Source organism: Desmodus rotundus, chromosome 1, assembly GCF_022682495.2.
Source record: "Desmodus rotundus isolate HL8 chromosome 1, HLdesRot8A.1, whole genome shotgun sequence".
Classification (NCBI taxonomy): domain Eukaryota; kingdom Metazoa; phylum Chordata; class Mammalia; order Chiroptera; family Phyllostomidae; genus Desmodus; species Desmodus rotundus.
The window spans coordinates 81,622,226-81,647,100 of record NC_071387.1 but is presented as its reverse complement, the minus strand read 5'-3'; the positions used below and the strand labels follow the sequence as shown (position 1 = coordinate 81,647,100).

General features: G+C 38.7%; 1 protein-coding gene across 8 annotated transcripts; it reads right to left on the bottom strand.

Annotated features, from left to right (window-relative positions):
* Nucleotides 1–4,000: 4,000 nt before the first annotated feature.
* Nucleotides 4,001–23,409, bottom strand: ZNF658 (zinc finger protein 658). Of its 8 annotated transcripts, XM_053925322.1 has the most exons (8): nucleotides 23,283–23,408; nucleotides 21,674–21,897; nucleotides 21,041–21,067; nucleotides 19,825–19,897; nucleotides 17,996–18,135; nucleotides 17,600–17,695; nucleotides 8,780–8,902; nucleotides 4,001–8,646 (listed from the first exon to the last, which is right to left on the bottom strand). In XM_053925322.1, the coding sequence occupies exons 2-8, from the start codon at nucleotides 21,738–21,740 to the stop codon at nucleotides 5,636–5,638; spliced, it is 3,537 nt and encodes a 1,178-aa protein (XP_053781297.1). In that variant the 5' UTR covers nucleotides 21,741–21,897; nucleotides 23,283–23,408; the 3' UTR covers nucleotides 4,001–5,635. The 8 variants fall into 8 exon arrangements, with proteins under 8 accessions (XP_053781297.1, XP_071077766.1, XP_053781315.1 ...); XM_071221665.1 differs by lacking the exon at nucleotides 19,825–19,897 and having other exon boundaries at nucleotides 17,996–18,122; XM_053925340.1 differs by lacking the exon at nucleotides 23,283–23,408 and having other exon boundaries at nucleotides 17,996–18,122; nucleotides 21,674–21,693.
* Between the last annotated feature and the right edge of the window lie 1,466 nt (nucleotides 23,410–24,875).

Genomic DNA, 24,875 nt, shown 5'->3' with positions numbered 1-24,875 from the left:
ACATGTAAGGTATGGGAAATTGTCACACAACAGAAGAAGCTAAGGAGGCATGAAAATTAAATGTAATGTGGTATCCTGGATGAAATTTTGGAATAAACAACACTAGAGAAAAACTGGTGAAATCTGAAAAATAATGTATTTTGTTAACAATGCATCAACGTCACTTATTTATCATAGGGAACCGGTCCACCTGGCAATGGCAAATGTAGCACAGCCCTACCAGAAAACTAAGAGGTGTGAGTCGGCACACAGGAGCCGAATCCACAGATCGGCTTTCTCGTGGGAAATCAGGCCTGCATTATACCTAGGTTGCTTTGAGGCTTCCTCTTGTTAAAACTCCCTCACCCTGAGTTGAAGCAGCAAACGTTTACCGCGTATCTTTAAAGTAACTTCCTGAAGTCTGTGCTAATTCTCCCAAGGATGGAGTGTAACCAGACCAATCACTCTTACCATTCCCTTGCATTTGCAACATTTGTTCCTTGATAATCTGTAAGAAGTAATCAGTAACATCCTTTCCTTTGTTATCTCTAAAAAGTAATCACCTAAAGCAAACATGAGCATAGTGAATGAAAACCTTCTTTGATGTGTGGATGCTATTAGAAAGCAATAAAAGCCTATCCAGGCAAGGGTCGAGGCGCTCGCTCTCTCAAAGTGGCCATGCCGTCCCTTTTTCTCCAAAGGACTTCTGAATTTGTTCATTGCATCCACAAGATATGGACCCCTCTGAACAGAGTCCGCATCAATTTATGAAAAATGTACCAGAGTAACAAAACATATTACCAAGGGGAACTGTGTGAGGAATATATAGGAATTATTGTTTTAGCTTTCCTTTTAAATCTACAACTATTTTAGACTGAACTTTCTAAAAATATAAAGTTCTCAGCGTCTGACCAAGATAGAGGCGTAGATAGACACACTGTGCCTCCTCGCACAACCAAAAGAAGGACAACAACAATTTAAAAACAAAAAACAACCAGAACTGACAGAAAATCAAACTGTATAGAAGTCTTACAACCAAGGACATAAAGAAGAAACTTTCATCCAGATCAGTAAGAGGGGTGGAGATGGGCAGCTGGGGCAGAGAGGACTCCTGGCAAGGCGGCAGCTGGCGGACCCAGCAAGGAGGCAGATTGTGGAACGGGGCAGGCCAGGCTGCAGGTAGCAGACCCCACAAGGTGGTGGCTGGCAGACCCTGTGGCCCCACATTCGCACATAGATAAACCGGGAGGAACGGCAGGGAAGTGAGGCAGACCACGCAACCCAAGGCTCCAGCGTGGAAAAATAAAGCCTCAAACCTCTGATTGAAAACACCCGTGGGGGTTGAGACGGCAGCAGGAGACTCCCAGCCTCACAGGAGAGTTCATTGGAGAGACCCACAGGGGCCTAGAGCATGCACAAACCCACCCCCTCGGGAATCAGCAGCAGAGAAGCCCAATTTGATTGTGGGTAGCAGAGGGAGTGACTGAAATCCAGCAGAGAGTGGAGCAAGCGCCATTGCTCCCTCTCGGCCCCTCCCCCACATACAGTGCCACAGCTCAGCAACCAGCGTTACCCCACCCCAGTGAACACCTAAGGCTCTGTCCCTTTACGTAACGGGTGCACCCAGACCAAAAAAATGGCCCAAATGAAAGAACAGATCAAAGCTCCAGAAAAAATGCAACTGAGCAACGAAGAGATAGCCAACCTATCAGATGCACAGTTCAAAACACTGGTAATCAGGAAGCTCACAGAATTGGGTGAATTTGGTCGCAAATTAGATGAATGAAGGCTATGCTAAGAGAAACAAAGGAAAATGTACAGGGAACCAATAGTGAGGCGAAGGAAACTGGGACTCAAATCAACAGTGTGGACCAGAAAGAAGAAACATCCAACCATAAAAGAATGAAGAAACAAGAATTCAAAAAAATGAGGAGAGGCTTAGGAACCTCTGCAACAATTTTAAATGTTTCAATGTCCAAACCATAGGGATGCCAGGAGGACAGGAAGAGCAAGAAATTGAAAACTTATTTGAACAAATAATGAAGGAGAACTTCCCCAATCTGGCAAAGGAAATAGACTTCCAGGAAGTCCAGGAAGCTCAGAGAGTCCCAAAGAAGTTGGACCCAAGGAAGCACACACTAAGGCACATCATAATTACATCACCCAAGATTAAAGCTAAGGAGAGAATCTTAAAAGCAGCAAAAGAAAAGGAGACAGTTACCTACAAAGGAGTTCCCATAAGACTGTCAGCTGATTTATCAAAAGAGACCTTACAGGCAAGAAGGGGCTGGCAAGAAGTACTCCAAGTCATGAAAGGCAAGGACCTACATCCAAGATTACTGTATCCAGCAAAGCTATCATTTAGAATGGAAGGGCAGATAAAGTGCTTCTCAGATAAGGTCAAGTTAAAGGAGTTCATCGTGACCAAGCCCTTATTCTATGAAATGTTAAAGGGATTTATCTAAGAGAAAGAAGATAAAAAATATGAACAGTAAAATGACAGCAAAGTCACAGTTATTAACAACCACACCTAAAACAAAAACAAAAACAAACTAAGCAAACAACTAGAACAGGAAAGAATCACAGAAATGGAGCTCACATGGAGGGTTATCAACAGGGGAGTGGGAGGGGGAGAGAGGGGGGGAAAGTACAGAGAATAAGTAGCATAAATGGTAGATAGAAAATAGACAGGGGGAGGGTAAGAATAGTATAGGAAATGTAGAAGCCACAGAACTTATATGTATGACCCATGGACACGAACTATAGGGGGGGAATTTGGGAGGGAGGGGGTGGACAGGATGGAGTGGAGTGAAGGGGGGGAATGGGACAACTGTAATAGCATAATAAATACATTAAAATATATATATAAAGTTCTCCAGGTTAGATAATTTCCATTCGTTTTCTATAAATCAATACTTTGGGTTTTTTTTTTTTTATAAATCAGGCATGCAGAAAAGAGATGTCTTTTGACTCATTTCCCTTTTGGCACCATGCAATTAAGTTCACATTTCATCAAAGTGTCAGACTGGGGTGGACAAACACATTCTTTTAGCTTTTCCAACTCTCCTGCCACCAGGAGTGCTGATCAAGTCTCTGGTATGATAGCCCTAGTAGTACTGTCATATAGCCTTATCCAATGGTTTTTACTCCTGGCCCTTTTCTGTGGCAGTAATGCCACTAAGGTAAGTGATAAGCCAGTGTCAAAGAAATATCTGTTTTCCAAGCAATGCTGAAAACATACCATTATGTTCCTTCATACAGTATCAATATAGGATAGGGAACAGAGGATTTACTCAGGTAATCAACTAATGTATTGTCCACATACTCAATCTATCAGATTGCACTTTCAGAAAGCAACATGCCCAGGGTTGAAATTTTTAGTGTTCTAAGTTTTAAAAATAAAAATTTCACTTACTTCCTTCTCTGTGCTGACCAAATCATGTAGCTTGAAATTAATGCAGATTTCCCAAATATTCTCTTGGTTAAGACTGCTTCCCCAAGAGAATTTTTCTTTTTCCAATACCAATGTGGTTCTCCTGATAGGAAAGTAGCCCTGATTTCATTCCAACTCTAAAATCTGCTTTCTAAGCAGGAGAGAAATTAACTAGTTTGCAATGCTGCAGTATCATGGGGTTGGGAAAGATCCTATACGGGATGCTCAGCGTACATGCATACAAGAGAGCTAAGACTTGCTTTATAATTAGTGCAAAATGAACCACTAAAATGGCATAAAATGAAGTCCAAAAGAGCACAAAAGCATCAACATTCACCACACACACACACACACACACACACACAAAGAATCCTTGAGAAATCTTATGATCCTAGAAAAACAGGGCCAGACCAATATTCAGGCATACCAGACAGGCCAAAATTTAACATCATCAAGCTGAGAGAAGCCAACAGAAGCAGCATGTTGACGGTTACTTAAAAAAGAAAAATGAACAGGTCACAGCAGGTTTGGCAACTGCCTTCTACTGTTACATAGACTCACATATGTACCACATAGCTCAGAAACTAGTCACATTTATTGGTGTTGTATACAGAATTCAAGTCATTCTTCCATCTTTAAAATTTCTACAATGAGTTTGTGCATAGATACTCTTATATACTTTCTATAAACTTATAAACAAGTTTTAGTACATCAGTTCTGGTTGAAGATTTTACCTACAATTCTGAAACTGATACATTTCCTTAGAAAATAATTATCTGACACAAATTCAATGTGTTAAAATGTCATTTATCAAAATACATTTTAGTCTATTATTTGATGTTTGATGAAGTTCACTTGGAAGTAAAGGCTTTTGTAGTTTCCCTGAGATTTCTCTCATTTTTAAGGTCATCTGATTATTGAGGACATTGACAGAAGTTGCCTTCTTCCTGTGAATGATGTCTCTGATTTAGTGGTTCAATTCCAATAGGTCTTCTGATATTTATTATATTTATATGGTTGGTGAACCCAGGAAGGGCAAAAGAACAACTAGGCTCAAATAAAAAAATAGAATAAAAATAAACAGCAGAGTCTAGCAGCCATTTCTGCCCAGTAGTCTCTCACACAAACTACACTACATGGAGAAGCCTCTGCATTGAACTGCCTGCCCGCGCTATTTCTGCCATCTGAGCAAACCCTTACAAAGGTTTCCTGGCATCCTATTTCAACCAATAGGACCGAGGCTTTCCCTATCCAATCAGAGCAGCTCTATACTGACCAATAGGGCAGTGCCTTTGGACCAAACTGTGAGGATTTGGATTCCTCATTTGCATGAGGACCAACCAGGGACCAGGGGCAGGGATTTGTGTCCATATAAGCCAGCTCCCCTCTGGCTTAGAGAGTTCATTTTCCACCAAAGAATGAAGACTGCATTTCCTGGCTAATGCTGAAACATCAAAGATGTCTTCCTGGAGCAGAGTGGAGCAGGCTGGCATCGAGTGGAGCAGAGCAGACCAGCAGACCATTGTGGGGCAGACTGGAGCTGCCTAGCCAAAGAAGTGTCTAGCCTCATCGCAGCCTCATAGCCAGCCTGTTTTCACAGCTGTGCTGCAGCACAACTGAGCTGTTCCACAGCAGTGTTGTCTTCAAAGCCACGTTGTATCACCGCTTGCACTGAAAAAAGTTTCCTTCTTCACCACACCCCAAATTGAGGATTGCTGTTGGCACTAAATTGACACCAATAACCCTGGGTTGACAGGTTTCACCCCACTCTAATAGTTTGCTAAAATGTATGCATTTAACCAGTAGACCAAAATCTGTAAGAACTCAACACAGTACAAATTTAATTCCTGTTTAAAAAAAAAAAAAAAAAAAAAAAAAACTGGGAAAGACCTGGTAGTGGAGAATTGTTTCACTATTATTCAGATTCTAACTTCTTTCACCTTGTCCTCCATGTTCAACACATAGCGCCTGAGTCTGCCATGGAAATTTCTCCACTCCAGTGTAACACAGAATAGGAAGAATGTAAAGTGACTCTTTAAAGCCAAACTTAGATGAAATGTAATAGTGTCATTTCATGACCAGCCCCACCCAGATGAAGGACAGAACAAGAATTCAGACAAGCTTGTGCCTACTAGAAAAGGAAGTTTTCTTTTTTAAAAGACAAAATTTGCCAGTCTATGTGACATGAACTTCACTGTGTTACCTAATAAGGTATGAGTTTCTTCAGGACTTCCCAAATTCATGACATGGAAGGGTTTTATCTGTGGTGTGCATTCTGTTGTGATGTACTTGAAGAGCTGCCTTACGGACAAAAGTTTTCCCACATTCATCACATTCATATGGTTTCTCCCCTGTGTGAATTCTCTGGTGTATTCTGAGAGTTGAATTTTGGGCAAAAGCTTTCCCACATTCATTACACTCATAAGGTTTCTCCCCTGTATGAATTCTCTGGTGTGCAATAAGGTGTGACTTCTGGAAGAAAGTTTTCTCACATTCTTTACACTCATAGGATTTTACACCTGTATGAATTCTCTGATGTACTCTGAGGGTCGAATTATGGGCAAAAAGTTTCCCACATATATTGCATTTATAGGGTTTCTCCCCTGTATGAATTCTCTGATGTGCACTAACGTATGACTTCTGGGAAAAAGTTTTTCCACATTCATTACATTCATAGGGTTTCTCCCCTGCACGAGTCCTCAGATGTGCTCTGAGGTGTGAGGTCTTGGAGAAAGTTTTCCCACATTCATTACATTCATAAGGCTTCTCCCCTGTGTGAATTCTCTGATGTGCCCTGAAGGCTGAATTATCTGCAAAAGTTTTTCCACATTCATTACATTCATACGGTTTCTCACCTGTGTGAATTCTCTGATGTGCACAGAGGTGTGTCTTCTGGGAAAAAGTCTTCCCACATTCATTACACTCATAGGGTTTCTCTCCTGTGTGAATTCTTTGATGGACTATGAGGGCTGCTTTATAAACAAAGGTTTTCCCACATTCTTTACATTCATAAGGCTTTTCCCCTTTGTGAATTCTCTCATGCCCACTGAGGTACGACTTCTGGGAAAAAGTTTTCCCACATTCATTACATTCATAAGGTTTCTCCCCTGTGTGAATTCTCTGGTGTGTACTGAGGTGTGTCTTCTGGGAAAAACTTTTCCCACATTCATTACACTCATAGGGTTTCTCTCCTGTGTGAATTCTTTGATGGACTATGAGGGCTGCTTTATAAACAAAGGTTTTCCCACATTCTTTACATTCATAAGGTTTTTCCCCTTTGTGAACTCTCTCATGTCCACTGAGGTATGACTTCTGGGGAAAAGTTTTCCTGCATTCATTACATTCATACAGCTTCTCCCCAGTGTGAATTCTCTGATGTACTCTGAGGGCTGAATTATGTGTGAAAGTTTTTTCACAGCCATTACATTCATAGGGTTTCTCTCCTGTGTGAATTCTTTGATGTGCTCTGAGGGCTGAATTTGGGGCAAAAGATCTCCCGCAATCACTACATTCATAAGGTTTCTCTCGTGTGTGAATTCTCTGATGTGATCTGAGACCAGATATTTGGGCAAAAGACCTCCCACATTCATTACACTCATAGGGTTTCTCCCCTGTGTGGATTCTCTGATGTGTCCTGAGGGCTGAATTATCAGCAAAAGTTTTCCCACATTCATTACACTCATAGGGTTTCTCCCCTGTATGAATTCTCTGATGTGTACCAAAGTGTGTCTTATTAGAGAAAATTTTCCCACATGTAATAGATTCATAGGGTTTTTTACCTGTGTGAATTCTCTGATGTGCTCTGAGATGTGGTATCTTGGAGAAAGTTTTCCCACATTCAATGCATTCATATGGTTTATCCTCTGTGGGACTTCTCTGATGTTCTTTGAGTTGTGCTGTCCTGGAGAATGAGCTTCCATATTCATTACTTTGATAGAGTTTAATCTGTGTTTGTGTTCTCTGGCATACTAAGAGCGCAGACTTCTTGTAAGATTTCCCAAACCCACTGTTCTCATAAAATTTTTCCTTTTGGTGAATTGTCAGATGTTCACTTAGGTTTGACATCTGACAGGAAGTTTTCCCACATTCATTACATTCATAGAGACTCAGCCCCATTTGAGTTCCAGGATAACAAATAATGTGTGTATTTGAACAAAAGGATTTCCTGCATTCCTCACACTCATAGATTTTCTCCTCTGAGTGGGTTCTCTGATGGTAAATGAGATGTGCTTTCTGGTAAAAGAATTTACGGCATTCATTACTTTCAAGTGACTTCTTTCCTGTGTCACTTCCCTGATGTACACTGGGGAGTGAGTTTTGGTGTAAAGATTTCCCATGTTTACAACATTGGTGGAATTTCTCTTCTGTATGAGTTCTCTGATGTATTGTAAGGTCTAAGTTCTGGTAGGAGGAACTTGTACATCCACTAAATACACAGGGTTTATCACCAGTTTGTATCTTCCAATATACTAGATGGGCTGAGCTTTGCCTTAAGTTTTCGTCACATTTACTGCTTTCAAAAGAACCCTGTCCTATATCAGTTCCCTGAGGCTGAACACGGGGTGAAATCCTGTTGAAGTTATTTCCACTTTCATTAAATTCATAGTGTATCAGAGCTGTATGAACTTTATTGTATTCCACAATGGTGGTTTTGCCACATTCATTAAGATCTAAGTATTTCTCCCTTGTGCCAGTTCTTCTGTGGTTAAATAGAGTTACCTTATCACAGTTTTTCATAAATTCATCATCCTTACAGGATTCCGGTCCTGTTAGAGAACTCTTGGCAGTAACACAGACAGCAATGTTATCATGTAAAACTTTTCCAAATTCATTATATTCAAAAGTTTGCTCCAGAGTTTGAAATTTCTGATGACCTTTCTTATGACTGGGAGCTTTCACATTTTTGTTATATTTGTAAGACCTCTCTCCAGTATGGGTTTTCTCATGCTTAACATCAAGCTGCAACTTTTCACATACATTTATATTATCAGTCTTCTTTCTTGAATAGTTCCTATCCCTAATAATTAAGTCAGAAACAAGTGGCAAATTCATTCTACATGAGTCACATTTATAGGGCATTTTTCCTGAAAAATCTGGAGTTATATCCAGATTAATTGGTTTTCCTAAAATTTTCTGTCCTTCTTGTATTTTGTTATCAATGAATATTACTTGCCACAGAGGTTTCTCTTGTTGTTCCTGGTTCTTTTCTATGTGAAGATCAACTTTGCAATATCCTAAAATGAGAAAAATTGAAAACAGTTTATGACTCTTACATTTCTTATTGAGAGGAGTTCAATGTTATGCATTGTATTGTTTCTGGTCATATTTCCAAAGATTAATAACCCATGCATACAGACAGACACATACTCTCTTTCTGCTCATCCAAGTTGGTTAAAAAAAAAACCCTCAAAACAGATATTATTTCCAGTGCTAACCAAGATGGAGCAGCCCCATTCTTCCAGGTCTTCCCCCTCTGGCAATTAAAAATCCCTGAAAAAAAAAATAACAAAGATGCTGCAAAATAAAAAGAAGCTAGACTTTGACCCTTAAAAATTGTTATGTTAGATAATTCCCAGATTTTCTTTCTGCTTCCCATGTATCTTATATGAGGTGTTGGATTGCTGGAGAAACCTGCAGTCAAAAGTGAGTAATAGGCAAAGACAAAAGAGTGCCAAGAACAACCTGTACCTAAGAGCTGAGGAAAAGGTGATCTAACAGACAAGCTTTCTGACAATATCCATCACACTCAAGCCACCCCCACCCCCTGAAAAAAGAAAAAAAAATACTTCCTTATAGTCCAACTGCAGATATAAAGCATTTGTACATTATAGGAAAGATCAGAAAAGTATTCTGAGAAATTTCCATTCATAAGATATTCTGGGAGACAGAAGCAGCAGCCACTGCCAAAGTTCCACCTAGAACCATATTCCTACCTATTCTATAAAATCTAGGTGGACAAGAGCAACAAATGTGTTGGCTCAAGGTATTGGTGGCCAACTCATAACAAGCAGGATTAAAAAAACGAAAACAAGCACAGAAAAAAGGAGCAGGGGGCAAGAATATACCGTAGCCCAATATTACACCTATGAGAGATGAAGCAGCACTACTTCAAAAGCATACTATAAAAGATGAAGTATGCTTTCTGAGTGTAAAAAGCATACCCTCAAAACCCATACATAAAAAACTAAAAAGAAGCTTAATTCACCTTACTCTCAAATGCACACATGCACTCATTAAGACAGACCTCATTATGGGCTATAAAACAAATCTTTATAAATATAAAAGAAATCATATAAAGTATCATCTCAAGCCATAGAAAAAATGTACTATAAATTAGTAATACAATATTATTTTGAAAAATAAGTATATTTGTAAATTAATATGCTTATATTTAGACCATGGGTCAAAGAGGACATCTCACAGATAATTAAGGTATTCTGAAGTGAATGAAAATGAAAACTATTCAAAACATAGAAACTTGTGGGATATAGTTATAGCAGTACTGAGATAAATTCATAACTTAAAATTTTTATATTAGCAATAAAATTTTAAAAACCCACCAATCAGTTATCTAAGCTTCCACTTTAAGAAACTACACAAAAGTAAATCTAAACAAAGCAGAATAAAATAATAAAAGTTACAGAATACAATGAAATTGAAAATAACAGAAAAATTAATCAAGCCAAAGCTTAATTCTTTGAAAAGATTTTTAATGATAAAAACCAACTGAGGAAAAGAAGACACATTATTGATATCAAAAATAAATACAAGAGAAAATATAACTACAGATACAACAGACATTAAAGAGATAATACAAAAATACTGAAATTCTATGCCCATAAATTTGACAATTTACATAAAATGGACCAATTTCTTCCTTTTTTAAAAGAAGATCTTATTCAGTTACTTTTAGAGAGAGGAGACAGGAGGGAGAAAGAAAGGGAGAGAAATAGCAGTGTATGAGATACATGGATCTGTTGCCTCTCGCACACCCTCAACCAGGAACCTGCTACACAACCTAGGCATTTGCCCTGACCGGGAGTCAAACCGGTGACCTTTCAGTTCATAGGCCGGCACTCAATCCACTGAGCCACACCAGCCAGGGCAAAATGGACCAATTTCTTGAAAACGAAAAACTACCAAACTCACCATGAAGAAATAAAAAAAAAAAAACCAAAAACTAAATACATCTATTTAAGAACTCTAATATGTGGTCAAAAATATGTAGTTCAAAAAAACAGCTCCAGGAACAGATGGTGTTAACTACTGAATTCTACCAAATATTTAAAGAAATAATACAAGTTTACATAATCTCTCTGAGAAAACACAAGATGTGGAAATACTTCCTAAATCATTTTATGAGGTCTGTGTCATCCTCATAGCAAAACCAAGCAAAGACAATTCAAGAAAAGAAACCTATAGACCAATATCCCTCATGGCATAAATGTACAAACACTGAAAAATAGTAGCTAAAGAAACACAGCAATATACAAAAATAATAAATCAAGATCAAGTGGGATTTCTCCCAAGAACACACACTGTTGCGATATTCAAAAATCATATTGTCTAAATAATTAATACCACACAGCCACATTAATTAAGGTAAAATATTTCATTAAATTCAAGATCCAGGGCTTCAGGCCAAGATGGAGGCATAGATAGACACACTGTGCCTCCTCGCACAACCAAAAGAAGGACAACAACAATTTAAAAACAAAAAACAACCAGAACTGACAGAAAATCAAACTGTATAGAAGTCTTACAACCAAGGACATAAAGAAGAAACTTTCATCCAGATCAGTAAGAGGGGTGGAGATGGGCAGCTGGGGCAGAGAGGACTCCTGGCAAGGCGGCAGCTGGCGGACCCAGCAAGGAGGCAGATTGTGGAACGGGGCAGGCCAGGCTGCAGGTAGCAGACCCCACAAGGTGGTGGCTGGCAGACCCTGTGGCCCCACATTCGCACATAGATAAACCGGGAGGAACGGCAGGGAAGTGAGGCAGACCACGCAACCCAAGGCTCCAGCGTGGAAAAATAAAGCCTCAAACCTCTGATTGAAAACACCCGTGGGGGTTGAGACGGCAGCAGGAGACTCCCAGCCTCACAGGAGAGTTCATTGGAGAGACCCACAGGGGCCTAGAGCATGCACAAACCCACCCCCTCGGGAATCAGCAGCAGAGAAGCCCAATTTGATTGTGGGTAGCAGAGGGAGTGACTGAAATCCAGCAGAGAGTGGAGCAAGCGCCATTGCTCCCTCTCGGCCCCTCCCCCACATACAGTGCCACAGCTCAGCAACCAGCGTTACCCCACCCCAGTGAACACCTAAGGCTCTGTCCCTTTACGTAACGGGTGCACCCAGACCAAAAAAATGGCCCAAATGAAAGAACAGATCAAAGCTCCAGAAAAAATGCAACTGAGCAACGAAGAGATAGCCAACCTATCAGATGCACAGTTCAAAACACTGGTAATCAGGAAGCTCACAGAATTGGGTGAATTTGGTCGCAAATTAGATGAATGAAGGCTATGCTAAGAGAAACAAAGGAAAATGTACAGGGAACCAATAGTGAGGCGAAGGAAACTGGGACTCAAATCAACAGTGTGGACCAGAAAGAAGAAACATCCAACCATAAAAGAATGAAGAAACAAGAATTCAAAAAAATGAGGAGAGGCTTAGGAACCTCTGCAACAATTTTAAATGTTTCAATGTCCAAACCATAGGGATGCCAGGAGGACAGGAAGAGCAAGAAATTGAAAACTTATTTGAACAAATAATGAAGGAGAACTTCCCCAATCTGGCAAAGGAAATAGACTTCCAGGAAGTCCAGGAAGCTCAGAGAGTCCCAAAGAAGTTGGACCCAAGGAAGCACACACTAAGGCACATCATAATTACATCACCCAAGATTAAAGCTAAGGAGAGAATCTTAAAAGCAGCAAAAGAAAAGGAGACAGTTACCTACAAAGGAGTTCCCATAAGACTGTCAGCTGATTTATCAAAAGAGACCTTACAGGCAAGAAGGGGCTGGCAAGAAGTACTCCAAGTCATGAAAGGCAAGGACCTACATCCAAGATTACTGTATCCAGCAAAGCTATCATTTAGAATGGAAGGGCAGATAAAGTGCTTCTCAGATAAGGTCAAGTTAAAGGAGTTCATCGTGACCAAGCCCTTATTCTATGAAATGTTAAAGGGATTTATCTAAGAGAAAGAAGATAAAAAATATGAACAGTAAAATGACAGCAAAGTCACAGTTATTAACAACCACACCTAAAACAAAAACAAAAACAAACTAAGCAAACAACTAGAACAGGAACAGAACCACAGAAATGGAGATCATATGGAAGGTTATCAGCGGGAGAGATGGAGGGGGAGAAAGGGGTAAAAGGTACAGGGAATAAGTAGCATAAATGGTAAGTAGCAAAAAAATGGGAGGTTAGAATAGTATAGGAAATGTAGAAGCCAAGGAACTTATATGTACAACCGGTGGACATAAACTAAAGAGGGGGAGGGGAATGCAGGTGGGAGAGGGTGTATAGGGCAGAGGGGAATAAAGGGGGGAAAATGGGACAACTGTAATAGCATAATTAATGAAATATATTTAAAAATATCAAGCTCATTTTAACATTCATACAGTAGAAAGTTGATGAACCCACAATACCTAAATTCAAGAATAAGCTACTGTAATAAAATTAGTAGATAAATAAAAGTTAAAGATGTCACAGAAAAATATGATCTTAGACATATACACTCATTTGTTTTCTGAGATTATGCAAAAGTATTCAACAGAGAAATGATCTTTTGAACATATGGATCTAAAATAACCGAACACCTTTTCCAAAAACTTGAACTTGACATATACCTCACACTTTCTATAAAAATTAACACCAAATGGATTACAAAGTGCAAAATGTGAAGTTTTAAAATTTCTAGGGGAAAAAAAAATCACAGGAATAAATTTGTATTACTTTGAGTTCCAATGTTTCTAGACAGGACAACAAAAGCATGGTCCTTAAAAAATAAAATAAAATTAAATTAAATTAAAATAAAATATAACATAGAATAAAATAAACATTTACTTAAAAATAAAACAAAATAACCAACGTAACACCTAAAAAAAAAAGAAAAAAGAAAGTTATGGAAGTTAATGTTCAGTTTAGCCAGTCTTTTCTAAAACCATGCCAACAGAAGAAGTGGGGTACAGCTTCACCACTGTCAAGTAGGAAAAGAAGTCCAGGTACCTCACTAAACCTCTGTTGACATCCCTGGAAGTTGAAAGAGAAAGTTGCCACATTAATACTGGCCAGGGGTGAGAGATCAGGGTCCCATCAGCCTTCTGTAATACTAACCACCCTGTATTTTATCAGGTGCCAGTGTACCGAGTTCATCTTCATTCTCTCCATCTGTATTTACTGAGTAAGTAGGATGGAACATATTTACTACATCATTCCTCTGGTTAATGCTTTTTATATCTTATTGACTCCTTCCCTAAGGACAGTCATGAACATATTTTCCTTATCATCATTTACAGTATTTCTCCTTTTGCTTTGAAAATCAGGTTTAAGCCACCTAAATCCTATTTTTTGTTTTGATCAGTATGGTTACTTCAGGATTCTTTCCCCACTGTTCTGTGGGGATAGTGCCATCTACCAAAAACCAATTGTCTATAAAGTATGTTTTTTCTTGAGCTTTCTTTCACTAATTTATTAAACTATCTTAAAGCCCTCTCCCACCCCCTCCCACTGAATATTACTTAACTACTCTGAGCTTTACAATACCTTTGATATCTGGTAGAGCAAGTGCTCCCACATCACTCTTTATGAGTGGGATTTTGGTTTGATATTAAATGTTTATAAAAAATTTCCACTTGAACTTTTATATAAAATTTCACTATCTTTGTCTTTGTTAGGGTTAGCTAAAGTTTTATCCACTTTACTGTTTTATTTCTCAGTTTTCCAGTTTATTACTACTTTCATCAGTACTTTCTTATTATTGTTCTTATGTAATTAATTAATATATTACCTCTGTTCACTAACTTACCTGTATCCTAAGGTTTCTAACATGTGCGTTTATTTTTAGTATTTTATAAGTGTCATGCAATTTTGGATTTCATTTCTTTTTATACATTACTTAAAAGAGGCACTTTTTAAAATTTCCATATCAATGTTTTTGTTTACTCATTTTACCTCTAACTTCTACATTTATCAAACAAACTGTTGAGAGAATATTATTTGTGGTGATTCTAACTTGGTGAATTTGTTGATGCTTTCTTTTTAGACTAAAACTAGATTTATACTACCTTATGATTATTTCATGGGAACCTGAAAGGCTTGTCCTTTGATTTCAGCATACATATACACAAATATATGGTTCACTTTAATACATATATCATTTATATCCAATACAGGCTTAGTTATTTAGTGTCCACAGTGTTTATTATTTTATCAGATGAGGTACAGAAGGTCCTCAAATAACTTCCTTTCATTAAGTGTCATTTCATTATAACACTGATGAGGAAAAAAATCGATTCTGGGCCAGGGCCACTGTCTCTGTGCAGTTGGTATGTTCTCCTCTGTCTGTGTGGTTTTCTCAGGGTATTCTGATTTACTTTCTCATCCTAAGATGTGCATATTAGGTGAACTGAAGGGTCTACGCTGCCCCCAGTCTGTGTGGTGTGTCAGTACACCCTGTGATGGCATCTCACCTTAAGCTGCCTGGATAATCTTCAGCCACCTGCAACAGTGAACTAAAATAAGCAGGCTGAAAAACAATCATTAATTTTTCTTGAATATATGTACAGCTCACATATCAATGTTCCCTATAGAAAGTATTTAGATCTTTATTTACAAGTTTGGTAATGTTTTTTCTGTAGGAATTTAACTCTTGCTTATATCAATTAGCCTATAATAAAGGTGGTTTCATTTTAGGTCATTATGCTTAAAGTCAGTTTCCAAAAACCTATCAACAATGTAAATAAAGACTTACTGTATAGTATGATCTCCTAACCCAAGTGAATTTTAAGTTCTCAGACATCAATTTTGAGTTTTATGATCACTGATATCATTGTTTGGTGCAGTCATTCAAATGCTTAAAGGTTCACATTAACCTGTGCTCTTGCACAAGAAGGCCTTCTTTTAAGTTAATGAATTTAATGTCTATATTCAAACCTGAATAATAGAAGATTAAACCCTAAATTATTTTATTTTTATTGCATTAATAACTTTACCATTCTTTTATTATAATCTTTCTATGATACTTATTTAGGGATATCTGTTTTAACCAATCAGTATGATCAAAGTGTTTACATTTAGTGATTGGGAAATATGTTTGATCTAAATTGTGTCAACCTTTATGTTAAACTACCTGTTTAAATGAATTCACAACAAAAAATTTCAGTGAAAACACTTAAGATGATTTTACTTTTTTGCTTGAGGAATTATACTGAAACTATGACTTCTGAAATTCCTGGAATTGTTTATTAATTTAGACAAAGGCCAATAAGCACATGAAAAAAATGGTTGGCATTATTAATGATCAGAGAAACTCTTCAGGGACTAAATTGCATCCCCCCCAAAATTTGTATTTTGAAGCCTTAACCCCCAATGTAACAGTATTTAGAGATAAGTCCTTTAAGGAGGTAATCAAGATTAAATGAGGTCATAAAGGTGGGGCCCTAATTCTACAGAACTAGTGTCCTTATAAAAATAGGAAGAGACATCATAGCTCTTTATCTCTCCATGGGAGCACTGAAGAAAGGTCATATGAGAAGGTGCTCACATACAAGCCAGGAAGAGGGGCATAGCTAGAAATCAACCCTGCTGGCACCCTGATCTTGAACTTTCAGCCTCCAGGACTGTGAGAAGTAGCCTGGCCAGGTAGCTTAGTTGGTTGGGAGTACTGTCCCATGCACCAAAAAGTTGCAGGCTTGATCCCTGGTCTGGGCACATACCTAGGTTGCAGGTCTGATCACCAGTTGGGGCACATACAGGAAGGCAACCAATGGATGTTTCTCTCTCACATCAATGTTTCTCTCTCTCTCATTCCCCCTTCCTCTTGCTCTAATATCAAAAAACATATCCTCAGGTAAGGATTTAAAAAAAAAGAACAGTAAAAAATAAATTTCTATTACTGAAGCCACCTAAGCTATGGTATTTTGCTATGCCAGCTTAGCCAATACAGAAATGCGTATCAAAACCTCAATGATTAAGCACTTCAGATTCACTAGGATGGCTGCAATCAAAAAGTCAGATATTAAGTGCTGGTGAAGATGTGGAGGAATCAAGAGTTCTCAAGTATTATCATTAGGAATGTAATATGGTACAGCCACTTTGGAAAACAGTCTGGCAATTCCACAGATCTACCATAAAACCTAGCAATTCCACTCCTATCTCTAAGCTCAAGAGAAGTAAAAGCATATATCCCTACAAAAACTTGTAAATGGCCCTGGCTTATAAGGCTCAGTGGACTGAGCACCAGCCTGTGAACCCAAAGACCATCAGTTCCATTCCCAGTCAGGGCACATGCCTTAACTTGTGCGGGCCAGGTCCCCAGGTGGGAGCACACGAGAGGCAGCTGATCAATGTTTCTCTCACATACCCATGTTTCTCTCCCTCTCTCCCTCCCTTTCCCTCTCCCTAAAAATAAAAAATAAAATCCTAAAAAAAAAAGCTTGTAAATGAGTGATTATATCAGCATTACTCAGTAACAGCCAAAACGTAGAATCCCATATGTCCAATGAATGATGAATGAACAAATGTGGTATATCCAGACAATGAAATATTATTTTGTCCATAAAAAGGATGAAATACTAATATATACTACAATATTAATCTTGTAGTCACAAAAAAAACATATAATGTGTGATTCCATTTATACGAAGTGTCCAGAATGGCCCAATCTGCAGAGACAGAAAGTAAATTAATGGTTGCTGGGAATGGATGGGCCAGAAGATAGGGATGTAATAATAGCTAAATAGTATGGGGTTTCTCTCTAAGTTGAAGAAAACTGACTGTGGTATTTACATATATATATATATGAATATAATAAGAGCCACTGAATTGTACACTTTAAATGGGTGAAATGTATGATATGTGAATTATATCTCAATAAAGCTGCTTAAAAGGAAAAACAAATTTCAAAGTACTTACCTCTATGGGCTAACTACCCCAGGAGCTTCCTTCTGTCTGAGCTCACTCACCTGGGCTCCTCTGGTTTAGGAATTCTTCCTCTAAGGGCCAGGGCTCTTCACCTTGCTCCAACTTGAAGATCACCTGGGGTTTGGTAATGCAATACCCTGTGGACATAACAATTGAGGGTACATATAGGCCAGATTCATGGGCTTTTTAGTTTCTGAATGTAGAGAAAGATACAACAGCAAGAGCAAAAAGTATCCGTTTGCAGTTTTTAATGGGAAAGTAATGACACAAGCATTATTTCTATTTCTCTAAAGGTTTCAATTACAAAGGACTCTTAATCAAAAGCCTAAACATTTAATCTCTATAAAGGACCTAGGTGTTCTCATAATTTTTCAAAAAAAGAAATGTATTCCAGAGGGAGCCACAGGATAAGGTCTCACAGGGTAAGGTCTGCTCACCCACGGAGATGAGGTGGCTGTAGTTCTCCAGCATCACTTCTCTGTACAGGGTCCTCTGGGCAGAGTCCATCCGTTGCCACTCCTCCTGGGTGACCTCCACAGTCACATCCTTGAATGACACTGGTCTCTGTAATAACATACTTTGTTCAAAAGTTCAGAATTATGTGACAAATAAAATATCTTTAAGAACAACACTTTTTCTATATATTCCTAAGGCTTTAAAACAAATATAAAGGATGTCATATTTTGACCTAATTTATCTTTAACTTTGGAGTTACTCAATTACTTAAAAAGGTTTTTAATGTGCCATAATTCATTTATGTTTATGAATTATAGTTTTTTAAGACAAAAGAATTCAGTGTAAAGAGACTTCCTACAACTCTTCTTCTATATCCCAAGGAATTATCCTGATTATTCTAGAATTCTAGGATGTTCAATCTCTCCTTGGACATTATTACCATAAATAATGGTAGCAAGGAAGAATACATGTAAGCTGTGAACTTACATATAAATAAATGTATAAGATATATAAATGTGGAACTCATGCAAAGAACAACTTACCAAGGAGTTGCAATCAGAGAGACCAGTATAAGAGAATACTATCTACACTAAAGCAACAACAATGGCTACAATGATGGGGATATAATCACAAAGCAGAAGCAGCAACCAGTTCGATAACTACTTTATTACATTGCTATCCAGTCTAGCGATATTGGGCTGCTTCTTGAATGCTGGTGCCAAATATACTGATATTTGGGACAAAAAAGTATATTAGAATTTCTAGTGTTACAGATCTGTTCATATTGCTACTGAAAGGTCTATGGAATGTAAAGCTGGAACAGTCCCTTGAACTAATACACACATAGCTTTAAAACACAAAAAGGAGCTCAAGGATGAAGACAAGCATTAAGGAATTACTAACAATTTAGGTGGTTAACTGAAGTTTCAGAGGCAGTGAGACGGCAACTTGAGCACGTAGAAATTGAGCAAAGTACTAAAAACAGCATTTGAGGAACTGTGAATACTAAAGAGGACGGCAATAAAAGTACAGGCCACAAAGTCAGGGAACTTTTTTAAAAAGTAAGAATAGGACCATGAAGAGCAGAGTCTTGGAAAATGAAAAACAGGAAAGTTTCCACAACAAAAGACTTCAAAGGGGCTGGGAAGGAGAAGTGCAGAGTTGCTATTCAAGGAGTATAAAGTTTCACTTGTGAGAAATATTAAGCTCTAGAGATCTACTGTACAATATTGTGCCTCTAGTTAACAACACTGAATGTACACACAAAAACTGGTTAACAGAGTAGATCTCACGTTGTGTTCTTATCAGAATTAAAAAATAGAATATGAAGTAGATTAAGAGGTAAGAGGACAGAAACAAGCCTTTTCCCACTATTATGTATCCAATTATATGTTCATTCATGTCCTCAGCATTACTGAGCAAATACCACCTCTGTGTGAAGCTCCTTACTAGTACCTGGGAACTAAAACAAATAAATAAAAGAACAGGAACACCTCTCATTAAATTTATTTTAACCTAAAAATTATAAAATTTAACTATATTTTCCAAAACTAAAACATTACTGAGAAAAGTGGCTTTTTTTTTTCATTTTTTGCCAATCTCTTTAATATCTGGTTTAATAAAAATCAGCTAGATTTTTTTTTTAAATTAAGCTAACAAGTGATGTAGGTGAAAATGTTGAAACACAGATCCCAGAAAATTCTCTCCTCCACAAAAGCAAAGAAAAAACTGGCAAAAATTATACAAGTTAACAAATGCCACCTGTGGAAATATACAAGAAAAACAGTCATATTGTGTCTATATAACTTACCCTATTCCTATCCCTGTCTCTCCAGCTCTGTGGTAGTTTGACAACCAGCAGTCTGCAACCAGCAGCCTGGCAACTACAAGAGAGTTGGAGTCCCATAAAAACTTCGTTCCCATACCGTGGCCAGTGTGGCTCACTTGGTTGGTACATTGTGCCATAAACTGAAATGTCGCAGGTTCGGTATCTGCTCGGGGCACATGCCTGGGTTGTGGATTCAGTCCCTGGTCAGGGCACATAGGAGAGGCAAGCAATAAATGTTTCTCTCTAACAGTGATGTTTCTCTTCCTCCCTTCCCCTCTCTCTAAAATCGCTAAGTATGTCCTCAGGTTAGGATTTAAAAAAAAAACAAACACCTCATTCCCAGGAAACTGTCATCATTTGGCCCATTTGGAGGTTCTCTGAGAGACCCCACTTACAAGTATGTCTTTATTTGAGCTACGGTTGACTTGGAGCTTACATAGTGTGAATAGCCTATACTCAGAGGCATTTGTCAAAACATTTAAAAGCATTGGTTTTACTTGGTGGCTACCTGAGGTGATGGATAATAGCTGGGGCAAACAATGGTCAATAAAGAAGCTTAAAAGGAAATGCTGGGGAATGTCAAAGATTCTGAAAAGCTTCGATATATTCCTGAGAACCTAAAAGGCCACATACATGCATAGGTGCTCGAAATATGTATTAATGCAGAGTGATTTTAAGGATATTCAGTTGATTCATAAGCAAAATGTCTTAACTCAACCTCCGTGTTTGAGTTTCTGAAAAACAGTATTGACTGAATTTACATATAGCATTAAGTCTCCTACTTTTATTGAAGAATGAGTAGAGGCAACACTCTATATTACTTTAGGGTTATTACTGGAAAATTGTTAACTAAATCACCTACTTGGAAACAACAAAGGTTATTTTTTGTCTTCAATTGTCTTTACATTCTCTGATGAATTAGTTTGCTTTATCTTCTCACCAATGTCAGCCTTTAAAGAAGCATTGTCTGACACTGTGACATAGATATTGGAAACCTCAGAAATAAATTCGGTAAATTTATAGTACCACAGAATCTGCATATATCCACATGTCAACTCTGAGATTCGTTTGTATTTCTAGATCTTCTCTGAATGTATCTGATCCATTTCTATTTCTATTTCTCCATGTTAACAGAGACACACTTAAGCCCTTATAAAATCCATTGTAAAGTAAACAGTTTATTAAAAACTAAACTCACCTGAGCTATGTTCATTTTCTGCTGCTCCTGCAAAAAGGAAAAAAAAAAAAGTGAAGGTCCAGCTGGGAAGGGGGAAAGAGAAATTGGGTCATGAGAAACCCTGTCTGCCTTACACATCCTATATTCATCTGCCTAAAACTTCAAAACACCAGGTGGAGAAAAGGCTTCCATATGGAAGAATGGCCCTTTGCCATTTTTGAGAAGGAACGAGAAGAACCACACAGAGGTAGCACCACCTGAACACGTGCATCTCTAATATGATCATGGGGGCTTAACCTTGCATTTCCGCTAAGGTAAATTGCTTTGTCAATGAATTAACGATTTATGCTCCCTTCTGACAAATTAAAACAAAAGAAATTTTTAATAAGTAAATAAAACAGAGGATTTGTTAAATAAATTCAGGTACACCAGAGGTGAAACCCTCTACCTTCATTAAAATTAATGTCAAAAAACTACTCGGGCTGAATTGTTAATCAAGTTCTTGTCGTATTTACATCTTGAGTTAGTTTCCACAGAAAACTCTGCAATAAAGATGGAACACTTTATGTAAGAAACATATTTGTTTGAATTTTTGTTCTTAATTGGTTGCAGTTTCTAAAAAAGATCTTTTGGTAAGATGTTTATAGAACTTACCTGTGTGAGTGAGCAGTACGGAGCTGCTGCTATTTGGTTCTGCCCTGGGTGACTCTACAAAAATCATTCATTTCGGGCCCAACATTTTTAGGCTTCCAAAGATGTCCAATATAGAAAACCCTTCTACTATCGTTTTGGTATCCCTATGTTCAGGAAAGAGGGGGCATCGGCATAACTCTAGATACCACATGTGGTGATGGACAGGTGTTAGAGCAGCTCAGAATCTGGAGAGCAGAATAAAAAAAACAACACGTTGTTTAGGATTTTGTCAGCTCTGGCTGGTTACACCTTCCATGGACATTCGTTCTCACCAGCCATCCACTGAAGTGCCTTTTCCTGCATAGCCTGACTAACCCATCCTCTAACTCCAGGTTCCAACCTTCTTCAAGTTTCTACTGTCACACAATCTGTGATGGCCTCTGGATGTGGCAACATCACCAAGTCTGACTCATGCCATACAGGGATCAAGAACTGCTTTTAGTGGGGCAAATCTGATCTGTTCCTTTCTAGAAACTTCTGCCTCTGCAGTGAAGCTCTGGCGAGGGGTCTGTCAGAAAGGTGGTTCTTCCCAGTGGCAATTGTTCCTGAGTTCCCTCTTTCCTGACTTCAAAGAGTTACTTTGCTCCAGAGGGACTGGGACCTGAGCCTGAGAAACAAGTTCACTTTATTTGAAACCTTCATCTAACATTCTAAACCTGACCCTTTTGCATGCAACTACTGCACCTAAAGTGTGGCTACTGTATTAAATTAAATGCATTATTAAAATTAACTTCACCTCCTTTTCTTTTTACTGTTACTACTGAAATTTTTAAAATTTTATTGTTATATTCTATTTGCATTATCTTTCTATCGGCCAGCACTGCATTAGATTATCAGACTGGGCCTTTGAGCATGAAGACAGCCTGGATAGTACAGGAAGGCACAAGAGCCTCAGTCTGACCCAGGGGCTCTGGAGAAAACCTACAAGTCCCAGATATACTTGCCAAATGGTGAGATTCTGTTCTCATTCACTTCACTATCATAACTCTGGGAATTTGGGGACAGCTCACTTTGCTAAGTGCTACAAAGGTTGCAACCCTGGGTTTGGGGCAGGGAGAATTATTAGGAAGAGCAAGAGATGGGGAGTAAAATCTATATTTGAGCCCCAGCCCTCTCATCAAAGACCAGCTTGTGCGCTGAAATGTATCAGTCCGCCCGGATGTATCAGTCCGCCCCCATGAAAGTCCTTTCACTTTTTAAAATGGCCTGTTTATACCGACAAGTAGGCTTGTTGGTTAAATGAAATAAACAAAGGGAACAAAGTGTCTTTTGATAGTAGCTTACACAGTGATTGATACAAGCATCTGACAAAATCTTTTGCAGATGACGCCTTATTTAATCCTCAGAATAACTGTACGTACTATTAGTAGCCTCAGGTTCACCGTGAGCGTCACGAAGGTGCATTCCTGTCTAGTCGCCGCAGTCCCCACACCGGGCCCCACAGAGAACGTTCTCCAAAAGAGGACTCAGCCTCACCTGAGCCACGGGAGCCGACGGGAAGAACCTCACGCACCAGCGGCCAGGGTAGAGGACTGCCCGCGCCCGCTCCCTTTCCCCAGCACGCGCCTACCTGACCTGCAAGGACCCAGTGCTCTCACCCTGGGTGCGCAGCCTCTGCTTCCTCACAGACCCAGCGATGGGGACAGCAAGTCCCTCTTGTGCCCCAGAGGGGACAGTCAAGCAGGACTGATGTGCACATGCGCAGAGTGATCCCGTTCTCGGAGGCTGAGCAGTAGGTCTACACATTTAAGACTACATTTCCCATGAAACCTTGAGACAGAAGAAAGTAATTTTTCAAGCGTTTCCGCTTCATTACCCAATTGGACCTGACCCCTGGAAACTTCCGGAATTCACAGTATTTTGGGGTTAGAGTTAGGTACTGATAGCAAATTGCGAAGCGTGGTGCTTTGATCTGATCCGGTTCGGAAAGACAGTAGGTGCAAGAGACAATTGGGGAAACACGAATATGAGCTAGATGTTAGAAGTATTAAGGAAAATTACTATTACCTTGGTTAGTGTGATTATACGGAGTGGGCAAAAGCAGGTTAATAATAACAAATACAATAATAAGTAGCAATAGGAGAATAAACTCTGTGTTTCCCCTACTAACAACTATAAACCTATTTTTGCTCACCCTTGTATTTGGATGATGTAAGAAATTATTTCTTAAAAGATACATACTAATATATTTAGAATTATAAAGTAATGTATTTATAATTTACTTTTTAAAAATTAAGAAAAACAATTAGAAAGCAAATATGGCAAAAGGTTAAGAATCATTAAATCTATATAGTATGTGTATATGATACTCATTTTACTATTCCTGCTATTCAGAATGTTTGAATTTATTTTAACACAGTAACAGACTGGGGAGGGGGGTGCATGGGAGGGGTGGGTGGGGGCAGATTAGGGTGTTTACTGCCAAGAGGTACTAATCAAGCTGCCAAGAGAAGTAAAGGTACACATAAGAATTTCTTTCACAGTTTTGAAATAGATCAAAACCAGAAAATTGAGCCAGCATTAACATAAAAGAGTAATAACATCTGTAACCAGCAGGATTGGGGTGAAGGAGGAGGCAATAATCTAGCTGTACAAATACATGAAAATCATACAAAGTCTGTCCCGGCAGAGTCCTACCATTGTTAATATAGCAAGGACAGTTTGCACAACATCGATGGAACCTGGAAGCCATGGGGAGTGGACTGGAATGCACATGCTTGAACAATTATGATTTCACTGTACTAGTCACTGGGGGTGGTAGATGCCATTGAGTGAGTTTGTGTACTGAGTCGCCATTGCATTCAAAACGAGGGAGTAGAGCAACAAATTTGCATGAAATTTTGCATTAAGCTTGAGCATTCCTCCTCAGAAATTATTGGGATGATTTAGGAGGCCACAGGTGTGGGCAACTGGTGATTGGCCCCTTCATCACAAGTGCCTACATGTGAATCGCATCTCTTGCAGAGTTTTTTGGCAAAACATCAAATCACCTAGGTGACTCAGACATCCTACAGCCCAGATTTGGTGCCTTGCAACTTCTGACTTTTCCCAAAACTAAAATCACCTTTGAAAGGGAAGAGACTTCAGACCATGGATGAGATTCAAGAAAATAATACAGGGCAGCTGATGGCGATTGGGAGAACTGTGTGAGGTCCCAAGGTGC

Bases quoted from the DNA above. Each gene is read 5' to 3' on its own strand.
- ZNF658 (XM_053925322.1), bottom strand. From the start codon at position 21,740: ATGATTTTTGTAGAGTCACCCAGGGCAGAACCAAATAGCAGCAGCTCC. The intron at 19,898-21,040 runs GTGAGTTTAGTT...ACTCTCTTGTAG, and splicing joins AGAAAATGAACATAGCTCAG to TTGCCAGGCTGCTGGTTGCA. The intron at 8,903-17,599 runs GTGAGTGAGCTC...TTTTTTTTTCAG, and splicing joins CCTAAACCAGAGGAGCCCAG to GGATTTTTAATTGCCAGAGG.